The following is a 17,492-nucleotide window of genomic DNA, read 5'->3' as shown; positions in this document are numbered from 1 at the left end:
AGCCGCCTTTTCGGCTTAACCAAATACTTGCTAAAATCGTGTAGAGTTCCTCTATCGTTCTCTATCGTTAAATCAGCAACAGAGGCAGTCGAAAGGCCCATTTTTGTCCAAATGTGATCAGAGATAATGCTTTGTCGAGGACAGGAAACTACTACGGTGACATGAAGTCGCCCTCGTATTTTGGCCGCTACGAAAAACAGTTGGGAAATAAGACTTTTCCCGAATCCTGTGGATAACAGAGATAGAACTTCCTTCCTTCCAGTAGAGAAGCCATTGCATCGCGTTGCCCGACCTTTAATTATGTAAACTTATGGTAAATTGCAACATTCTACAATTTTCTCAGACGCATTCCTGACCACCTCATCTCTGCGAAGCGAAGAGGCTTTCTTGTTGTCGGAGCTTGTCAATGGTGACGTCACGAGGTAATTTAATTTCAGCCAATCAGTATTTTGCGTCCAAAATTTGGACGCGACATTCAAAATACAAAGCCATGCGGGCAGGCCCTCATTCTACCCCCAACCCCAGTCCCTCGGAGGGCCTGCTCGCAGGCTACCCTGAAAAAATCGCATAATTTGCACTTTTTAATCGCACCCTATCAGAAGGCCTGTCAATTAAATCATTTTTATTGCTTTGAATACAGAGAAAGAAAAGATACTCAAAATGTCAAAGAAGAAAAAGTTTCCTGAGGTAACTCCTGGTCCATGTCATGTGAATTGATAATTAACCTTAAGAATTTATTTCAGTAATTTTATTATGTTAAAAAAGTATTTCTGTTCACTAGTACAACATTAATTTTCTTGCATTCACTCTACTGTAGGGTTCAGGTTTAACTTATAATGTACATACATGTATATGCTGGGGGATATTTTTCTATATTAAGGACGGTGCCTCCTGTTTTTATTGCACATACCTTCTGCACATCTCGAGATTCTGTACTCGGATTTCCTAAGGGTGGTGCTTATTAATTTAACACAGGGACATTTTTGTGCAGTTCAAAACTACATTGTATGCGTATAAAGCAGACCTTAGCCAGTGCTCTTAGGGTACCTATGCATTTTTCAGAGATAATTAAACTTAAATTTGGAAAACAACGCCATACATTGCTTTGTATTTCACAGCTTTTTACAAATTATTATTGTTGATTAATACATGCAATATTATCCTCAAAAAATGTGTGGTCACCCCCAATTTTCTTTTTGGATTTCAATAACACTTGTCAAGATCTACTTTTCCTGCATATTCAGTAAGCCGCCCAAAAATACCTTTGAATTGGTACGCACTTAATTTCAACTTACATGACTCTAAGATCCTTGCACCCAGAAAACTGAGTTTTATTAAGTTCAAGCAGGTTATTTTCAGACAGATCTCTGAAATGTAAAATCAATAATTATCATGGTGATGAGATAATGAACCAGGTTTCACTGGTAAAACAACCGAAATCACAAATAAAATGTATGCACATCGCACAGTACACTGAATGTCATTGGTTCAATTTGATATTTGATTCAAAACTTTTCACATGTGGTCCATTTTCAATTTTTTTCTTTGTTTCAGATCATGATAATGAATATTTGACAAAGGAAAATCAAAATTTAACTGGTTTAATTAAAAATAAATTGAACCAATAAAAAATATTCATTTGAAAAATATTGAGGCAAGAAAAAATATGAACCAGTGAGAACGTAAATATACCGGCAGATGTATTTGCAAGGACTATATTTTTCACCAAAGATAGGAACAAAATGAGTAAGTTGGAAAGAGAAAAGGAACAGGCAAAAAAGACTGCACAATCTGAGGCCCAACCAACTTCATTTGCAGCAAAAGGCTAAAAACAACAACAACAATTAAGTCATAGACCTAATCAGCTAACTCAATGTTGTATCCAATTCAAACCCTTTGGGAATAAAACGTTTTGTTCCAGGTATTTCCATATCATTTAAATATGAATGCTACATTATCATGCAAATACAATACACAAAGAATCTTAGTCCCGGGAGATTTGAATTGGGTACAACATTGAGTTAGCCGATTAGGTCTATTTTGTCATTTTGTTTCAAGTGGGAAAACTAAGAGTGCAAACATGTAAGAAACAATTCATACAGGTTTTAAAACATAAAGCTTATAATATTATTTAAAGTTCATGAATAAACAATAAACAATTTTAAATACAACTTACATATTTTTAACATTTCGCAGCTTTTTAAAGACATCTCCAGGGATAGTGGTCAAACTGTTATCTCTGAGGATACTGAAATGTGTGAAGCACATGTAAGAAGAGAAGTAAGAATACTCAGCAGGTATCTTCAGGGGTTGAGGAGAGAGAAGGGCTGGGGGGAGGGGGGGGGTGGCTATACAAATGTACATGTAGCTCCCTACTTTTTCTTACAATGTTGTTTTTGGCTTGATTTAGACAACTCGCACACACATGTATACCAAGACCTACATGTAGTCCTCCCCCTCCTCCACCACTTTCAAACTTACTCTATGGCCCCTGATATTTAGCACAGTCGATGCACAGTACCTAGGACTTTCTACTCAGGGCATGTCATTGTGTGCTTCAATTCTGCCGTGATTTTATTATCGAGAAATATTTTGCCAAGAATTACAAAAAGACCTCTTTTCTGTTCCAGACACGTACTACATTGCATTACAATTTACTTTTTAGACTGAGTGCAAAATATAAAGTTGAAGTGACAAAATGTAGCCATACATATACATTGTAAATTGACCTCTAAATTGGTTGGTACATGTATGTTCTTATTGTAAGAGTTGGTAATACAAAAAAGTACTTCAACTGTAAGCAAAAAAGTGGTCAGAGCTAAAGCAGTTTCATCCAATTAAATGTTCAGTTTTCCACGGGATTCAATAAAATTTCAAGTTATTGGCTTGTTTGAGTAGATAATTTGTCTAGATTAACAAGGGACCAAACAGCCCCTTTCTCTAGGGGTGTCTTTAAAAGGGTATGCCTACTCCCTCACCCTCCCCCAAAAAAATTAAAATCTGGAGGATGGGGTTTCCAGCATCATGGGCAATAGTTAAAAGCTTAGTTATGATCAACCACAGTTAATTAATTATATGTTGTATTTTACAGCTTTTCTCACATCTCATGATGTATAACAATATAAAGCAGTGAAATATCAAAAGTCAAATTACTGAACTTGAAAACAAATAAAGGACAATAATTCACAGTCTTTGAAAGCAGCATCAGAAAGATTAATCTTGATGGCAAACAGCAAACAGAAGGCTGCACCTCATAAAATCATGAAAATCTATTTCTCCCTTGCTAGTTCACATACAGCTGTAGCTGTAGTTGCTTTCACGTAATCACCACTAACAGGCAAGCCATAAGCTAAAATCAGAGGTGTTATTGAGATTGTGCAAATTCTCAAGCTCACATTGGCCGTTCGCCAAAATCTCTCAACTCATTTCCAAAAGCATTTGTAGAACAAATTTATGAAAATCTGAAAAGCTTCTTATGCAGATGCAAGGCAATGAGATTGCTTTATCAAAAAATGTTTGTGTTAATGAAGTTAGAATCCGAAAAAAAAAAAAAACAAGGTCATATTTTTTGTACCATAATCTTTTAAGAGGATATGGTTATTTAGCACCTCATTTCAGCTTGGCTGATCGCCAAGCCTCCTTGGAGCCAGGATAATATATGTACATGTAAACTGGCACAACCTCAAATCTCATAACAAAAGGGATTCCTTTCGTCCCTTCATAAACAGAAGCTTCAATTAACGCACAGTTAAAAGAATACTGTAAAACTAAAATGTAGAAAATGGTCCACAGGTATTCAGCTTTATTAAGGACACTCTGAAGAAAGTAGTTTAACAGGAAATTCCATTATGATAAGAGATTTTATGGCAGACTTACATTTTTGTTAATCTACTTAATCCGGCAAAAGCATTAGGTGCAATCTTTTTCAGGCCATTTCTGGACAAATCTCTGAAAAACCAATAACAGATAATAATTAATTTCAAAATCTTCTGGTGGCATGCCGTAATATTTGATCAGAAGTCTACAAATATTAAATACAGCGTACCGGTATATCAAAACAACTAAGCTTAATTGTAGAATCGAAAGAACAAGCAAACCAAGTGAAAGATTTTGCTTGTTCCGTAACTTGAAAAGATATCTTCCGATCAAATTGATTATTACTTTGCCAAAACGCAATCATGGTTGATTTCAAAAATAAATGCGTGTATGAAATGTCCATACGCGCAAAGTACCGAGAAACAAAGCAGAGCGGACAGAGAGCGGACAGATTTACAGTGCGGTTACAAGTATCGGAAGGAAATACGACATTCCTTTAGAAAACGAATTGTTTGATTTGAGCAGAGCCAACTGAAAATCATCCGAGACGAAAATATGTACATAGTATTTACAAATGGGAAACACCATTGCAAGTTGATATTGATTTTTGTTGAGAGCACTCAAATGTATTGGTTAAGAGAAAAATTAAACAATGTCCCTGAACAAGTCTTACATGTACGTTGTCCAGCAAAATCGAACAGGGGCACTTCGCGTTAATCCCGTCCACATTAAATAAAGAGATAATTTGAAAACGAAAAGTCATTTAAAATTTACGAAACAGAAAAAAACACTTACAGTCTTCTTATTCTGGTGGAATTTTTCGCTCTGAAGGCATAGTTGACGATGGTTTGAATCTCATTTCCGGAGAGATCTCTACAACGCAACACAAGCAAAAATGCAGCGACGTAAGGGTCATGAAACACTGCACACAAATAGCTAAGTGATCTTTAAATTAAAGGCAAAAATCAATTATTGTGTTCAAGTTAGTTTGTCAAAAGGTATCGTAGAAAACCATTCAGAATCAGAGAAAAGGAAGGATATTAAATTTAAGGTCATTAGTCAAATACTCACAATTGGTATACGTTCGAGGGTAGATCGTTTGGGTTGATCGGTTTCTTTAACCCAAGGTTCGCACAGTTAACATAATAGCTTCCATTGAATTTCGGTTCAGGCTCACAAAAGCACCCTGGAGGACAGGAAACATTCCCCCCTACTCCTGATCCAAACCACACAAGCGACACAAAGATGAGATTGGAGAACGCCGTTTTGATCATGCTGGCGCACGGGGTGTCAAAGGTCTGTTTCACAACAAATGGACGAAAACTTGCCAATAGTTCTGAACATGACTATAACAGAAACCAATGCGCTTCTTCTACCACATTTTGCGCAACAATACAATGAATTTACAACGCTTGGAAGCGGTAACCATACTATCACCCAATGTAAAGCCCATTGTAGACATGCTTCAATGAAAGCGGCACAATTTGCATTTCAGTCAATGCAGTGTCAGATTTGGAACTCCACAGGGGAGGGGTGACTATGATAATTTGCAGCGGGAACAAAAACAATGAAAGCATATAAATCATAAAGAATCCACTATTTTCTCGTTTATCTGCTATCAAACAAACTCTTCATCAGGTCTGCGTACCCTAGTGGTTGTAAATAAACCATTTTTTTCATTCCGACAAATACTGAGGTGGAACAATTTACAACACGTGGAACGTTTTCAAGATGGCTGCCTCTAGAGTTCTGATTTATGGTGGAAAGGGAGCTCTTGGAGCGACCTGTGTTGCTCATTTCAAGGCTAAGGATTGGGTAAGAAAAATTTTACCGGACACCTTTTCCACTCCGTTTAGCTAACTGTCCGCGAACACGCTCCCTGACAAGACAAGAGATGGTTTCTGTACATCTTTCGTGATCCTAGTGTTTGTGTTTAGTTTTACTAGCTCTTTATGGCACATGAAGTCTCCTTTTGTGCCCAAACTCACCATGCTTCTCGTCTGACTTACAGTCTTCAAACCAACAAGAACTGTTGCAGATCTTATTGCTTTCCTCTATTAATCTAATTGATACCAATAGTTTAATTGGTATCAAGAAATTGAGGCAATGGAATCCCATTTCTTTGTATTATGTTAAGAGACTGCTGGTTCTGACCTATCAATCTTATCATAGTTTAAATACGGAAGAGCTAAACATTTTAATTTCTAAGGTAAAAACAAATTACAGCTCAAGGAATTCTCTAAATTTAGAAGTGCCAAGACCCAAGATCTGAAATTGGCAGGACGTCTTCTTTTAAACACAGGGCTGCCTTGGCATGGAATCTTCTTCCGCATCATGTCAAGGAATGTGCAAACTTAAGATGGTTTAAGATTGGACTTAAGGCGAACAAGCATCTTCTAAATGGTATAAATTTTGCCAGAGGTTCCTGCTGTGTTTCTATGAAAAATAATGACTTTTTATATTTTTAGATATGAATTTATTATCTATGTTTTGTATTTAATTTATCTAAATTTATTGTAATTAAGAAGAAACTTACACTTTGTTTTCCTAAATTTATTTTTATATTTTAATGTGATTGTATTTAATTAGCTGTAGTTAGGCAGGTCCACATCAGGACTTCGGTCTTGCCAACACATTTAACCTGCATTGTAAATAAAGATGTATGTATGTATGTAATTATAATATTGGTAGAAAACTGTCCTTTGCCTTGCTTAAATTTTTTTAAGCCTATTGTTTTGGCCTCAGTGTTGTTGTCATCGTCATTAACACGCTAATTACGCCGCGAACGGAATAGGGAAATTATACCAAAGAAATGGGTGGAGAGCAGGGTGAAGAAAATGGAGGAGAGAAGTTAAGTTTCCCACTTTGCTCACTGTGTTCTCCAGTTATGTTTTGTTAAAAAATAGATTATTTGATTTCTGTTAATTGATTCCGTGATTGACATTTGATTACCTTAATACCTTAGAGATTAGTAACATTATTAAGACCGGATAACACGAGGAAAGTTCACTTTTTGTACGTGGGACGTTTTGCCAACGGATCTATGCTTTTAAACCTGTTTGTTCACTGATCTGTTTTTATATTTCTGCTAACCTGTGGTACCAAAGTTCGAGGACTGTGTAATCTACTGGATATCGTCACAGAAAGTGAATAAAAAGAAATTTAAAAAAATTATACGATTTGCGTAATCCAGTGGATTATTAACCATTTTTCCCTGGACGCACGTGGTGTGAAACAATGGAAACAGAATTAAAGGAAGCGAAGGAGATACGAAGGAACGCGAAAGCAGCTCTTACAAGATGTGGCAAAAAGTTAACAAGCCTACTTGAGGTTGAAAGACCAGAAGGTGAGGTAAGAGATGCTCTAAACGAAGTCAAAAAAGCATATAGCAATTAGTAACGAAACATGAAGAATACACCAAAATGTTTGACGTTGATTAACAGTTTGAAGAGGCTGAGAACTGGATGTTTGAATGTCAAGAAAACTTTTCAAGGCAGGAAATAAAGGCAAATTTGTATTTGGATAGTTTGGTCGCGACGAAAACGAAATTGAAAGAGAATGGGCAACAACATGACATCGGAACCTCAACTATTCAGTTATCAGAAAAAAACGTGCCTTCCAGTAACGGTTCTATTGAGAGCGGTGAAAATGCCAATCCCACAGTTCCTGTGGTTATTAATTCTGACACCCATGCAAGTGTTGATAATGACAGCCTTCAATCAGTAATTCCCAGTGGTAGTTCCTGTAATTTCAACATTGAAAAACCAAAGTTGCCAGAGTTTTCCAGAGATGTCAGAGAGTATGTTATTTTTAAATCAGATTTTAGACACGCAATTGAAGCTAAGTACTCAAATCGAGACGCAATCACCTTCCTGCAGTCATGTCTCCAAGGAAAGCCTCTTGATTTGATAAAAGGAATTGAAACAGATTACCAGGCTGCATGGGAGTATTTAGATTCTATATATGGAGATCCTAGATTCGTTTCTGTCTCGATAACTCAAGATATAGATAGTTAAGTTTCCTGCACTGCAAAATGGCGAAGATGCAAGATTTTGTGATTCGGTGCATTCAGTCAGAAGGTGTTATAATACGTTAAACGACGTAGGTGTTCCTGGTGACATGAACAACAGCCACATGCTGTCTATTATTGAACAAAAGATGTGTGTGGACGACCGTAAGGTTTGGTCTAGAGATCTGGAGCGAGAGGGAAAGATTGCCATGCTTGAAGGTCTAATGGAATGGATGACTGTGGAGATGAAATTGTGTGGTTCCAGAAAATATCCATACCCCCACCACGGAAGACAATTGGAAATTCCGAGGGAGAGGGGGGGTTAAAGGGCAGTAATTTCCAAGGGGTAGGGGGGTTTCGTGGGAAACTACTTTTCCAAAGGGTCACGAGTTCACCACATACAAAACATTGAAAGCAACATACGATCGATCTGAAGCACAAAACACTATCGGACGATGTTTTGAAACAAAAGTCAGTTTTGAGATAAAGTTAATACTATTAGCTTCAATGTTTCCGTTTTTCTTTGAGTTAGCTAGCGCTACAATCTCCCGAAGCTAAGAACAATGTGTCTTTCATTTGGGACGGATTCAAAACATTTAAAATGGCGGTCTCAACTGGAGTCTCGTCCCCAGACTTCCACGTTTGTCTCTTTTTCGTCCAACCAACACTTCCGTTCACTTGAGTATCACTTTTCGCTACCTTCACATGCAGTAAACACATTTTTGATAGGATTTATGTTTTACTGGGGGTAGTAACTCATTGAAAATGCGATAAGACGCAAGTTCCCACCATCTCAACGCTTGTGTGCAACGACATTTTCTTTTTTGTGGGTGGCATTTAGACCACGAGGAACCGGGAGTCAAGTTTTCTCTTCTTTGAGTAAACGCAATATTTATTGCGGCCTCGGGAAACGATTGTTGAGGTTCAGTTCGTTATGTCAAACTGGAAATTCTAAAACAGGAGTTTGACTACTCATTGAAGGAAGTAAATCGCGCCAAAAACAATAACAGTCAATATTCTTCGTAAAACAATCGCCTTTGTGACGACGTTCACGAAACCTACCGCGTCAACTTTTGTGGTCCCTAAATATTAAAGAATCAACCTGAAGAAACTGACAAAATGTGTAGACAAAGGAACCTTGTAAGTTTCTGATTTATTTACTATGGTTTGCGAAGTTGTTTAAGCGAGTGAAATGTTCTCATCGAAGTTCGCACAAAAACGTGAAACAGTCGACGTGCAACCCAAATGTTTAAGCTTTGCAAAGTTGATAGCGCACAAGCTGAAAGTTTAGCTGGGTAATGAGCTTAACAAAGCGTTATATTTTTCTAAAAGTTAACCTTAATGTTTACACTGTTGTAATAAAATTCTACCGCAATTATGTAACTAATTCATTCTCGTTTTTATAATTTCTGGAAATTCCTGAGGGGAGGGGGGGGGTCATCAAAGACCCCCCCCCTGGAACGGAAAATCCTGGGGGGAGGGGGGGTGCAAATCAAAAAGTCTTCCGTGATGGGGGTATGGATATTTTCTGGAACCACACATTGCGTATGCGCGCAACAGCTCCACTCAGAACTTGTGCAAGTAACAGTCGTTCAGTGCATCACGTGCAAACCGAAGGCAGTGTTAGAGGTAATTTAACATGGCATAAATGTTGTTTATGTCATATATCCGCTCACTGGCCAGATCAATGTCCGGGGTTTGCCGCAATGGGCGTAGATGAAAGAATTAGAACGGCCAAAGAGAATCACGTCTGTTTCTGGTGTTTGAAGAGAGTCGGTAGAGAACACAGATTGGAAAATTGCAGCCGTAAGCAGCGCTGTGCCAAGACAGAGAGAGGAGATCATCTGCTTTTGCATAGGTCCTAATGTGATCAGAGCGGGAATAGCAGCATTTACGGAAAATCAAGGAGCACTTCTGCCTGTAATTTCCGCAATTATTTGCAGCCAAGACGGAGTCTACAAACGAGGCAATATTCTTCTCAATACCAGACCACAAGTCAGTTTGATTCGCAACGACACAGCTGAAGTGTTAGGGCTGAGGGGGAAGGATACATCAGTAACCATAACTAAAGTTGGAGGTGAAGAGTAAACAATGAAAACAAGGGAGTATCAAGTCCCAGTGAATGCTTTGGACAACACTGAGAAGTATTCGGGAAAAGGCCATTGGAATCCCCAGTATTGGCGATGATATTACCGCAGTTCAAACATCCAAGCTTGCTGACCTCCTTTGTGTACCAAACGAAAAGATCCATTGAGGAAAAGAGCAGATTGACATGCTGATTGGAATAGACCATGCTCATATCCATATGGGTCAAATGAAGCAAGTTGGACAACTTGTAGCTAGAAAGACGCTCATTGGGTGGGTTGTATTCAGAGGTTCCACTGAAACGCTTCCATCAAGCAGTCGAATACTCTTTGTTAAGTTATCAATGCCAGTTGACCTAACAGACTTCTGGACAACAGAGACCATGGGAGTTTTAGTGAAACAATGGGTATGTGACGCCGATAAGCTGAGTCAGGTAGAAAGGGAGGAGGTTGAAGTGATAAGCAATTATTGCAAGAAAGTTGGAGCACAGTGGATGGGCGCAGTTGATGGGTCGAGTTTCTCTGCAGTTTAATTAACTCGTGCCGATGGAGAAGAGCCTCCTATGCTGTGCGTATTTTCCGACGCATCCCGGAAGAGCTTTGGCCACAAGAGGTAGCAAAACCTGTTTCAGAGGAACATTTGAAGCTTCAACAAAACAAGACAGTTTGTGAAGTAAAGAAGATTGATGAAGCCATCGACCCAAGACATTTTTCAAGTTGGAAAAATCTGCTTACAGTGACGGTCTGCATTCAAAGGCTGGCCAACAAGATACGCTTAAGAAGGCACACCCAAACCGGAAAAGAAGAGCCACTTGTACTAGAGGAATTAGAAAAAGCTGAACGCTTCTGGATCAAGGAATCCCAGAAGTCCTTGCACAGCCGAATCAACCTGGACAGGGTGTGGTCAGAGTTGGAGGAAGAGTTGATCAAGCAGTTGTATCATGTGAAACTACATGTAGGCACCCCATGCTTCTTCCAAGTGATCATTGGATCTCAGTGTTAATAACAAGGCATGTGCATCAAATGTGGGTTCTGTAAAGAAATGGCACTTTTTCTGGGACGTTTTGCCAACGGATCTACATGTATGCTAACATGTTTGTTTGAACTGACCTGTTTTTATATTTCTGCTAACCTGTGGTACCGAAGTTCGAGGACTGTGTAATCTACTGGATATCGTCACAGAAAGCAAATAAAAAGAAATTAAAAAAATTATATGATTTGCGTAATCCATTGGATTATTAACCATTTTCCTGGGATCAAGTTACATGTAGTTGTCCTCAGCTCTTAAGCTTCTGCCATAGTTTTTCCTATCGAATTTTGTCGAGGGCCTAATGTATGTCTCAGTCTACATCATATTGGTCATCATTGTCAATGTCCTGTGTTGACATTTTGCATTACTAATTATTATTAATTTCAATCATAACTACTGTATATTAATTTTTTATAGTGGGTTGCATCAATAGATCTCTTTCCAAATGAAGAGGCTCATGGAAATGTCATAGTTACCAAGACAGAGTCATGGACTGAACAGAATGAGGAGGTACTGAATATTGCTACTCTTATATGAAACTTTGTTAACCCTTTGACTCCGACGCTGGCCTGAACCAGTCATACTTAGTATTTTACTCTGTCTAACGCCAGATGATTTTACTTGTCAATGGGGAACCCCTGGGAGTCATTGGGTTAATATGTGGTTTAGAGCGGTTTTCAATTGAGTGTCGAAAGTAATTAGCGAATTGCTTTGGTTTTGCATTTACTTCAATCAGTGATTGGTTCAAAGTTCTGGCGCCATTTTTCAACCAATCAGGAGTAAAGCCAAAACCATTCGTGGCTCGCGTGTGCACATTTTCCCGTGCTTTGTGTCGGCTACGTGTAATTACTTCGAGTTTTGATTGGTCTACTGGATTGTCTCTGTCCTTCTTGATTGGCGAAAGTAATCACTTTGGTTTTGGTTTTACAACACTCAATTCAAACTCGCTCTAATGGGAGGTTAATTTTATTCCCAGTGGCATTTCCAGGAGATTGGGGAGGGGTCCACCTGATCAGCTCTTCCACTGTTTGGTCTCAAAGGGTGCAGAACAAGACTTGACACTCACAACAGTACGTGTGATCAATAATGATAGGCTTGAATCTTAGATTATGTTTACTATAGGTACAGTGTAGTCTCAACTGATGTATCAGTCGACAGTCGGTCGACATACATGTATTGGTTGACAGTCGATAGTTAATCGGACAATAGTTGGTCAACAGTCGGAAAATAGGCGGTCAATCTATCAAGATTTATGTCGGCCAACATGGCTTTCAGTTCACCAATACTTCACCGATTATACTTACTGATAATTCACCGAGTAACTGTCAACTGTCAATAGAAAGAAATGCAATACTCACGAGAAAAGCTGAGTGCTGTTTTTTGTTATTATTTGACTGCATGACAATGGGAGCAATAGATTCATCCTAGGTTCAGGTTGGGCAGAGTATTCTGTGATTGATCTTCTTTAACAGCAAGAAATTAGACAACCGGCAATGATACAGTTTGAAGCTGAAAAAAAGATTGTCCCTCGCCTAAAAGCGTGTCCCTAGGTCTCAGTGCTCTTCACTTCGTAGCCTTATGGAAAATCCCCCCCCCCAGCATGATAGCAGTAACTGATGTCATCATCGCTAAAAAAGTAAGCCGTAGGACTCATCTGCTTATAATAATTACCCGGTAACACACTTGACTGATACATGTACCCGACACATGACTGATATTCGACTCACAGTTTACACTGTACTGATGTACCACCAAGTCACTAGCCATATGGGCGATACTCAATTAAGATGCATCTAGGAACTATCGATTGACTGTTGATTAACTGTCGACCTAAGGGGGACTGACTATCGACCAACTATCGTCCTACTATTGATTGACTGTCAACTGATATGTCTACTGACTGTTGACGGCTATGTCAGCCGACTGTCGACCAATACATCGGTCAAGACTCATCATCATCAGTAAATGTGATCTGGCTTCATTTACCTCAACATAAAATTTGAGGAATTAAATTAATTTTGTGCTTTTATAACTGCTAACTGTACATTTTACATGTATACAGCAGTCCTAGAAATTAAACCATTCATCCCTGAAGCAGCTCCCCACCGACAAGTACATGTAAAATCATCTAGCATTGGACAGAGTAAAATCTGTGTCTCATTTTCGGCGCTGAAAGGGTTGAAGAGGATGTTTCTGAGTGGACCTTGTAAACGTTGTTAACTCACAGGGCTGCCAATGGGGGCGGATAGCCGGCCAGCTGATTTTACCAGTAGTCAAGATGAAAAATCTTACACTTCTTAAATTGTCATTGAAGAAATTTTTAAAACATTCTTCTCCCTCTTTTGAGTGGAATTGATGAATATTTTACAAAGATTAAACACAAGGAAAGATGACAAAATGGTTTGATGTGTGAATGGTGTGGAACACCTGGAACATTCAACTGAATAGTTCGCAGTCTTATGCTTAATTAACCTGCAATCAGGTGTACTTTCCTGTTGAGAGGATGTTGAAAGATATATATGCCTGATACAATTTCGTAACTCGTCGTCTGCCCTTAGTCCAGAATCTGGACTTTACTCTGAAAGGCCAAAAAACAATAGAGTTCGAGATTGGAGCCTCACTCCGATTGGTTACAGAAATACAAATCATACTTAAATAAAATCGGTTCACATCTGATATTATGGCCCCCGAGAAGGATTCGAACAGGAATGATGTTTAGGCTCTGTTTACAGCTGGTGTAACAGTTGCTTTGACTCCAGATTTTTTTTCAAAAATCTTTAAAGGAAGAGCGGAGAGAATGCATCCAAGGAATGGTTTGTCTGAAAGAAGACATTAATTTTTAGTTGTTCTTCCTATGGGAACTGGCAATAGTGTTATTTACAGTCGTGAACATTCTACGAAAAAAGTTCCACTTCCACCGACTCGAAAATGTTAGCAGTTGTGGTAAGTCCTTTGGAATATATTCGGAAGCAACAAGTCTTGTAACCAAAAAGAGCTGAATAGAATCAACCGAGCTTGACAGAGAAATTTACATTGTTTACGGAAGCGCTGAACAATGGTTTTGACACTTACATGTATATTAATAGTTGAGTAGCCGCTGCTGGGAAACTAGATTTAAATCTAGAAACTACAATATCCCAGATCATAGGTTGATTTAGAGTGTATCTATTAGTAAGAATTCTTCCTACAATTACCCCAGGCCTAGACCCATCAAGTGCCAGTTAAATTTTAGGTTTTCCCAGGAACATCATGGTATTATTTCTAAATGACATTGATTTGTCTCTTTTGTACATGTTGAATTGTGGAAATTGAAAAAGTTCTAAAAAGGGCTTTCATTCATACTTAGATCCAGCCTAAGGTTGAGGCTCTTCTTGATGGCAACAAATTTGATGCAATCATATGCGTTGCTGGAGGTTGGGCTGGGGGAAGTGCCAAGAGCAAAGGTACACATAACTTATCAATGCTGAAATGTTTTAAATATTCAGGAACACTTTCAATGGAAAGCATATAAAATCAGTTTGGGTGGATTAAACATATTTGATCAGTGCTTGAAATTAGAAGTTTAATATATCACTGGGTGACTGGTTTTGGTGAAATAAGAAGCCTGCTTGCCTAAGGTAAAAACAGCAGACAAACCAGCCAAAAATAGAAAATAAATTAATCATAAGTAGTACCCAACATACATGTTGGTTTTCATTGTCAATTTGTCCAATAGTAGTTTTCACTTTCCAATATCGATCTATAGCTTTTACAAAATGTTGTCCGATAGGAAAATACAGAAGACAATATCACAAATGTAAAACAATGTTGGCGATGGAGATTGAAGACGTTATCTTGAAAACTTAAGCTTATTGCAGCCTCACCACCGTGTGATTTGCTTGTCATCTCAATGTGGCATTCATTTAGTTGATTCAATTGTTGGGTTTCCCTAATGGGAAACGAAGGATTCATGAGTCAGAGCAACCAAATTCATGGGTTTGGTTGTCTGGATTTGAAACCAGGACAACCTGGAGTTTCTTTTAAATTTCTCCAATAATGGCAGGTATACAGAAGAGATCCAGCGTAGAGAGCATTCATTTATTAGTGCATTGGGGGGTCTGCAAAATTACATGAAAAGTTCTTTAAACATTACCCGACTTCCTTCTTTAGGAATTGCAACAATTACATAACTCCTCTACTTTCCCCAGCCTCCCCCCCCCTCTCGCTCTCTCTCCTTCATACATATCACAGCGACCCAACTTATATATAAAAGCAGAACAGCTCAGCTAGTTCATTCAGTGCTTGTATTGTGTTGTCAGTATTACATGTAGAATGCTTACTGTACATTCAACATTTTCAACTCAACAATCCTCTTTCTCCCTAGAAACAACATTAATCAGCTTGCATACCATGATTACAAAAAAGCAAAATATATTGTATCCTTTCTAGTCTCAAAACTACATGTAGTCAGCACCTGGTGTATATTTATAAAGCAATGCTGTATCTCACAGGGGAAAAAAGGAAAACCCCACTGATGGGGCTCATTGATTGAAAGAGCTGTATATATTTCCATGGCCAGACCACTGAGAGTAATTAATAATTGAAAGTATTTCCCATGCTGGGAAATTTGAACAGTCCCTTTGTGTGGGAAAACTTTTTCCCGTGGCCAGGGGAGAATGAGTATAATACAGTTATATACTTTATAATACACTGCATGTTCATTCAGCTTTGAAGTCAGCAGAGTGAAGTGGAAAAGCCAAAATAAGGTTTAAACACCCCCCCCCCCCCCCGCCCCTCAAAAGGCTTCTCAATATGTGCCAACCTCCCCTTTTCCAAAATATTACGTAATCCAAAATAGCGTAACCCACTACAATTTTGTCGGTTGGCACCAGTTATTCGGCAAAGCCCTGCCTAAATCCATCACAACTGATCTTTTGTTTGAATTCATGCAAGCATGAGTGATAATACAATATGGCGATCAACAAGCAACATCAAAGAGTCAGAACCCTTAAAGTTTATTTTGCAGAACAAGAAAAGTGATTGGGGATTTTAAATAAGACTGACAGTCGGATAACATCTTAAAGTTCTTATTCTTATAACATACAAATTTCCATGAGAGGTGCTGTTTTAGTGCTCAAATTATTGCAGAGCTCTGTGGATGGCCGTTGTTAATTGACAAATCATCCACAAGTGCAGGTACAGCTTTTAATTAGTGCCTAAAAGAACAAACAACCTTATCTTGAATTGTTTCAGCTGTGGTAAAGAATGCAGACTTGATGTTTAAGCAGAGTGTGTGGACATCCCTCATTGCTGCCAACCTGGCATCAAAACACTTGAAAGAGTAAGTTGAACTTAAGTAAGCCAGACAAAATTTTGGGTGATGCCTGTGTGACAATAAATTAATATTCCAAAATCTTCTGGACATTGATTTGGTAAGGAGCCAGTTTTGTATTTAATTTGTTTGTGTCTCATCCATTGTATCTCCGAGCATTTACCCTGGGTCCCAGCCATGACACACCACTGTGACAGAAAACAGAACACAACACCAGGAACTACATGCCCTACTCTTTGGGACAAATGATATCAAATTAGTGCTGATCATCGCAGTTGCTTAAGCAGTAACGAAAGGTATGAATGGGATTCGAACCCTGACCTCTGCAATACTGGTGCAGTGCTCTACAAATTGCGCTAGCCATCTGGGAGCTGGTCATTATGAGTTCATATTGAGCCTGTAGAGGATATCGATATGACAAATTAAAGTAATATGGTAGCATATATATTTAAACGGTAGAGAGAATCAAGTTAAAAGGGCTATGTTACGTTATTTTAGGGTGTTAAGGGGGAATCCTAAGGGTTAATCACTAAAGTTTAAAACTTAAAAATATTAAATGTGAAATTCCTTTACTGATAAAATAATATCATTACACCACAAAAAGGATGATTCTGAGGAAAAAAACGACCTTCATCCTGGTGATCGATTTGCCATAAACTTGAAAAACGTTGGGCCAACTTTTTTCAAGATTACCCAGATGCAGATTAACAGATAGTTTCAACAGTTAACAGGGAAGATGCATTGAAAACTATAGATGGTTATTATGCTTTCTGACACTTGCATGCTTTTCGTTGTTAAACGTTAAAATGACTACATTCTCTTCTGTTAATCGTGCCAACTGCGTTACAATGTAAATCATCGTTTTGGGTTCTTTCTGTTGTGAAATTGCAAACCATGAAGGTGATTCTACCAAAAATTTAGACAATTACATGTTCTTTATTGTATAAATTGTGTTACCCATATTCACTGCAAGGCAAGTATGTCTTTGTGCGAACAACTTGAAAGAGTTTCCTGTTTCTCTCAAGGACATGACACATATGATAAACAGTTTGGTATTAATTTGGTACGCTCCTTCATTTCTCAAAATACAATCGCGCCAATACGCCCGTCATATCATCATCATCAAACCAATTTTGATCCGGGTTTATCCCCGTAAACGGGGGTGGCCGGATTTACCTTACTTTAGCGTTCTTTCAAACTACCACTCTCCATCTCGCTCGATTCATGGTGTCCTTTTTCTCC

The 17,492-nt window shown here is 38.4% G+C and overlaps 2 protein-coding genes across 5 annotated transcripts in view; one reads left to right on the top strand and one right to left on the bottom strand.

The window, feature by feature from the left end:
- LOC138043378 (adhesion G protein-coupled receptor A3-like) overlaps positions 1-5,286 on the bottom strand; it is a 37,519-nt gene extending 32,233 nt beyond the window's left edge. The window contains exons 1-5 of the mRNA XM_068889616.1: positions 4,888-5,286; positions 4,612-4,689; positions 3,877-3,948; positions 2,177-2,248; positions 1,296-1,367 (exon numbers count right to left, since the gene is read on the bottom strand). Coding sequence (XP_068745717.1) covers positions 1,296-1,367; positions 2,177-2,248; positions 3,877-3,948; positions 4,612-4,689; positions 4,888-5,090 — 497 coding nt within the window. The 5' untranslated portion in view covers positions 5,091-5,286. The remainder of the gene's footprint in view (positions 1-1,295; positions 1,368-2,176; positions 2,249-3,876; positions 3,949-4,611; positions 4,690-4,887) is intronic.
- A 54-nt stretch (positions 5,287-5,340) lies between these two features.
- The window catches only part of LOC138043379 (dihydropteridine reductase-like), a 53,782-nt gene continuing 41,630 nt past the window's right edge, over positions 5,341-17,492 (top strand). For 2 of the 4 annotated variants that reach the window (XM_068889620.1, XM_068889619.1), the window contains exons 1-4: positions 5,343-5,631; positions 11,357-11,449; positions 14,286-14,382; positions 16,172-16,259. In XM_068889620.1, the coding sequence (XP_068745721.1) occupies positions 5,548-5,631; positions 11,357-11,449; positions 14,286-14,382; positions 16,172-16,259 (362 nt within the window). In that variant the 5' untranslated portion in view covers positions 5,343-5,547. Of the gene's footprint in view, positions 5,632-8,905; positions 8,966-11,356; positions 11,450-14,285; positions 14,383-16,171; positions 16,260-17,492 lie in introns of those variants that run through there. The other 2 variants (XM_068889617.1, XM_068889618.1) reach the window with 2 other exon arrangements.

This window comes from Montipora capricornis, chromosome 3 (assembly GCF_036669925.1).
Source record: "Montipora capricornis isolate CH-2021 chromosome 3, ASM3666992v2, whole genome shotgun sequence".
Classification (NCBI taxonomy): domain Eukaryota; kingdom Metazoa; phylum Cnidaria; class Anthozoa; order Scleractinia; family Acroporidae; genus Montipora; species Montipora capricornis.
The sequence above is the reverse complement of the archived record's forward strand: the minus strand, read 5'-3'. Positions and strand labels throughout refer to the sequence as shown.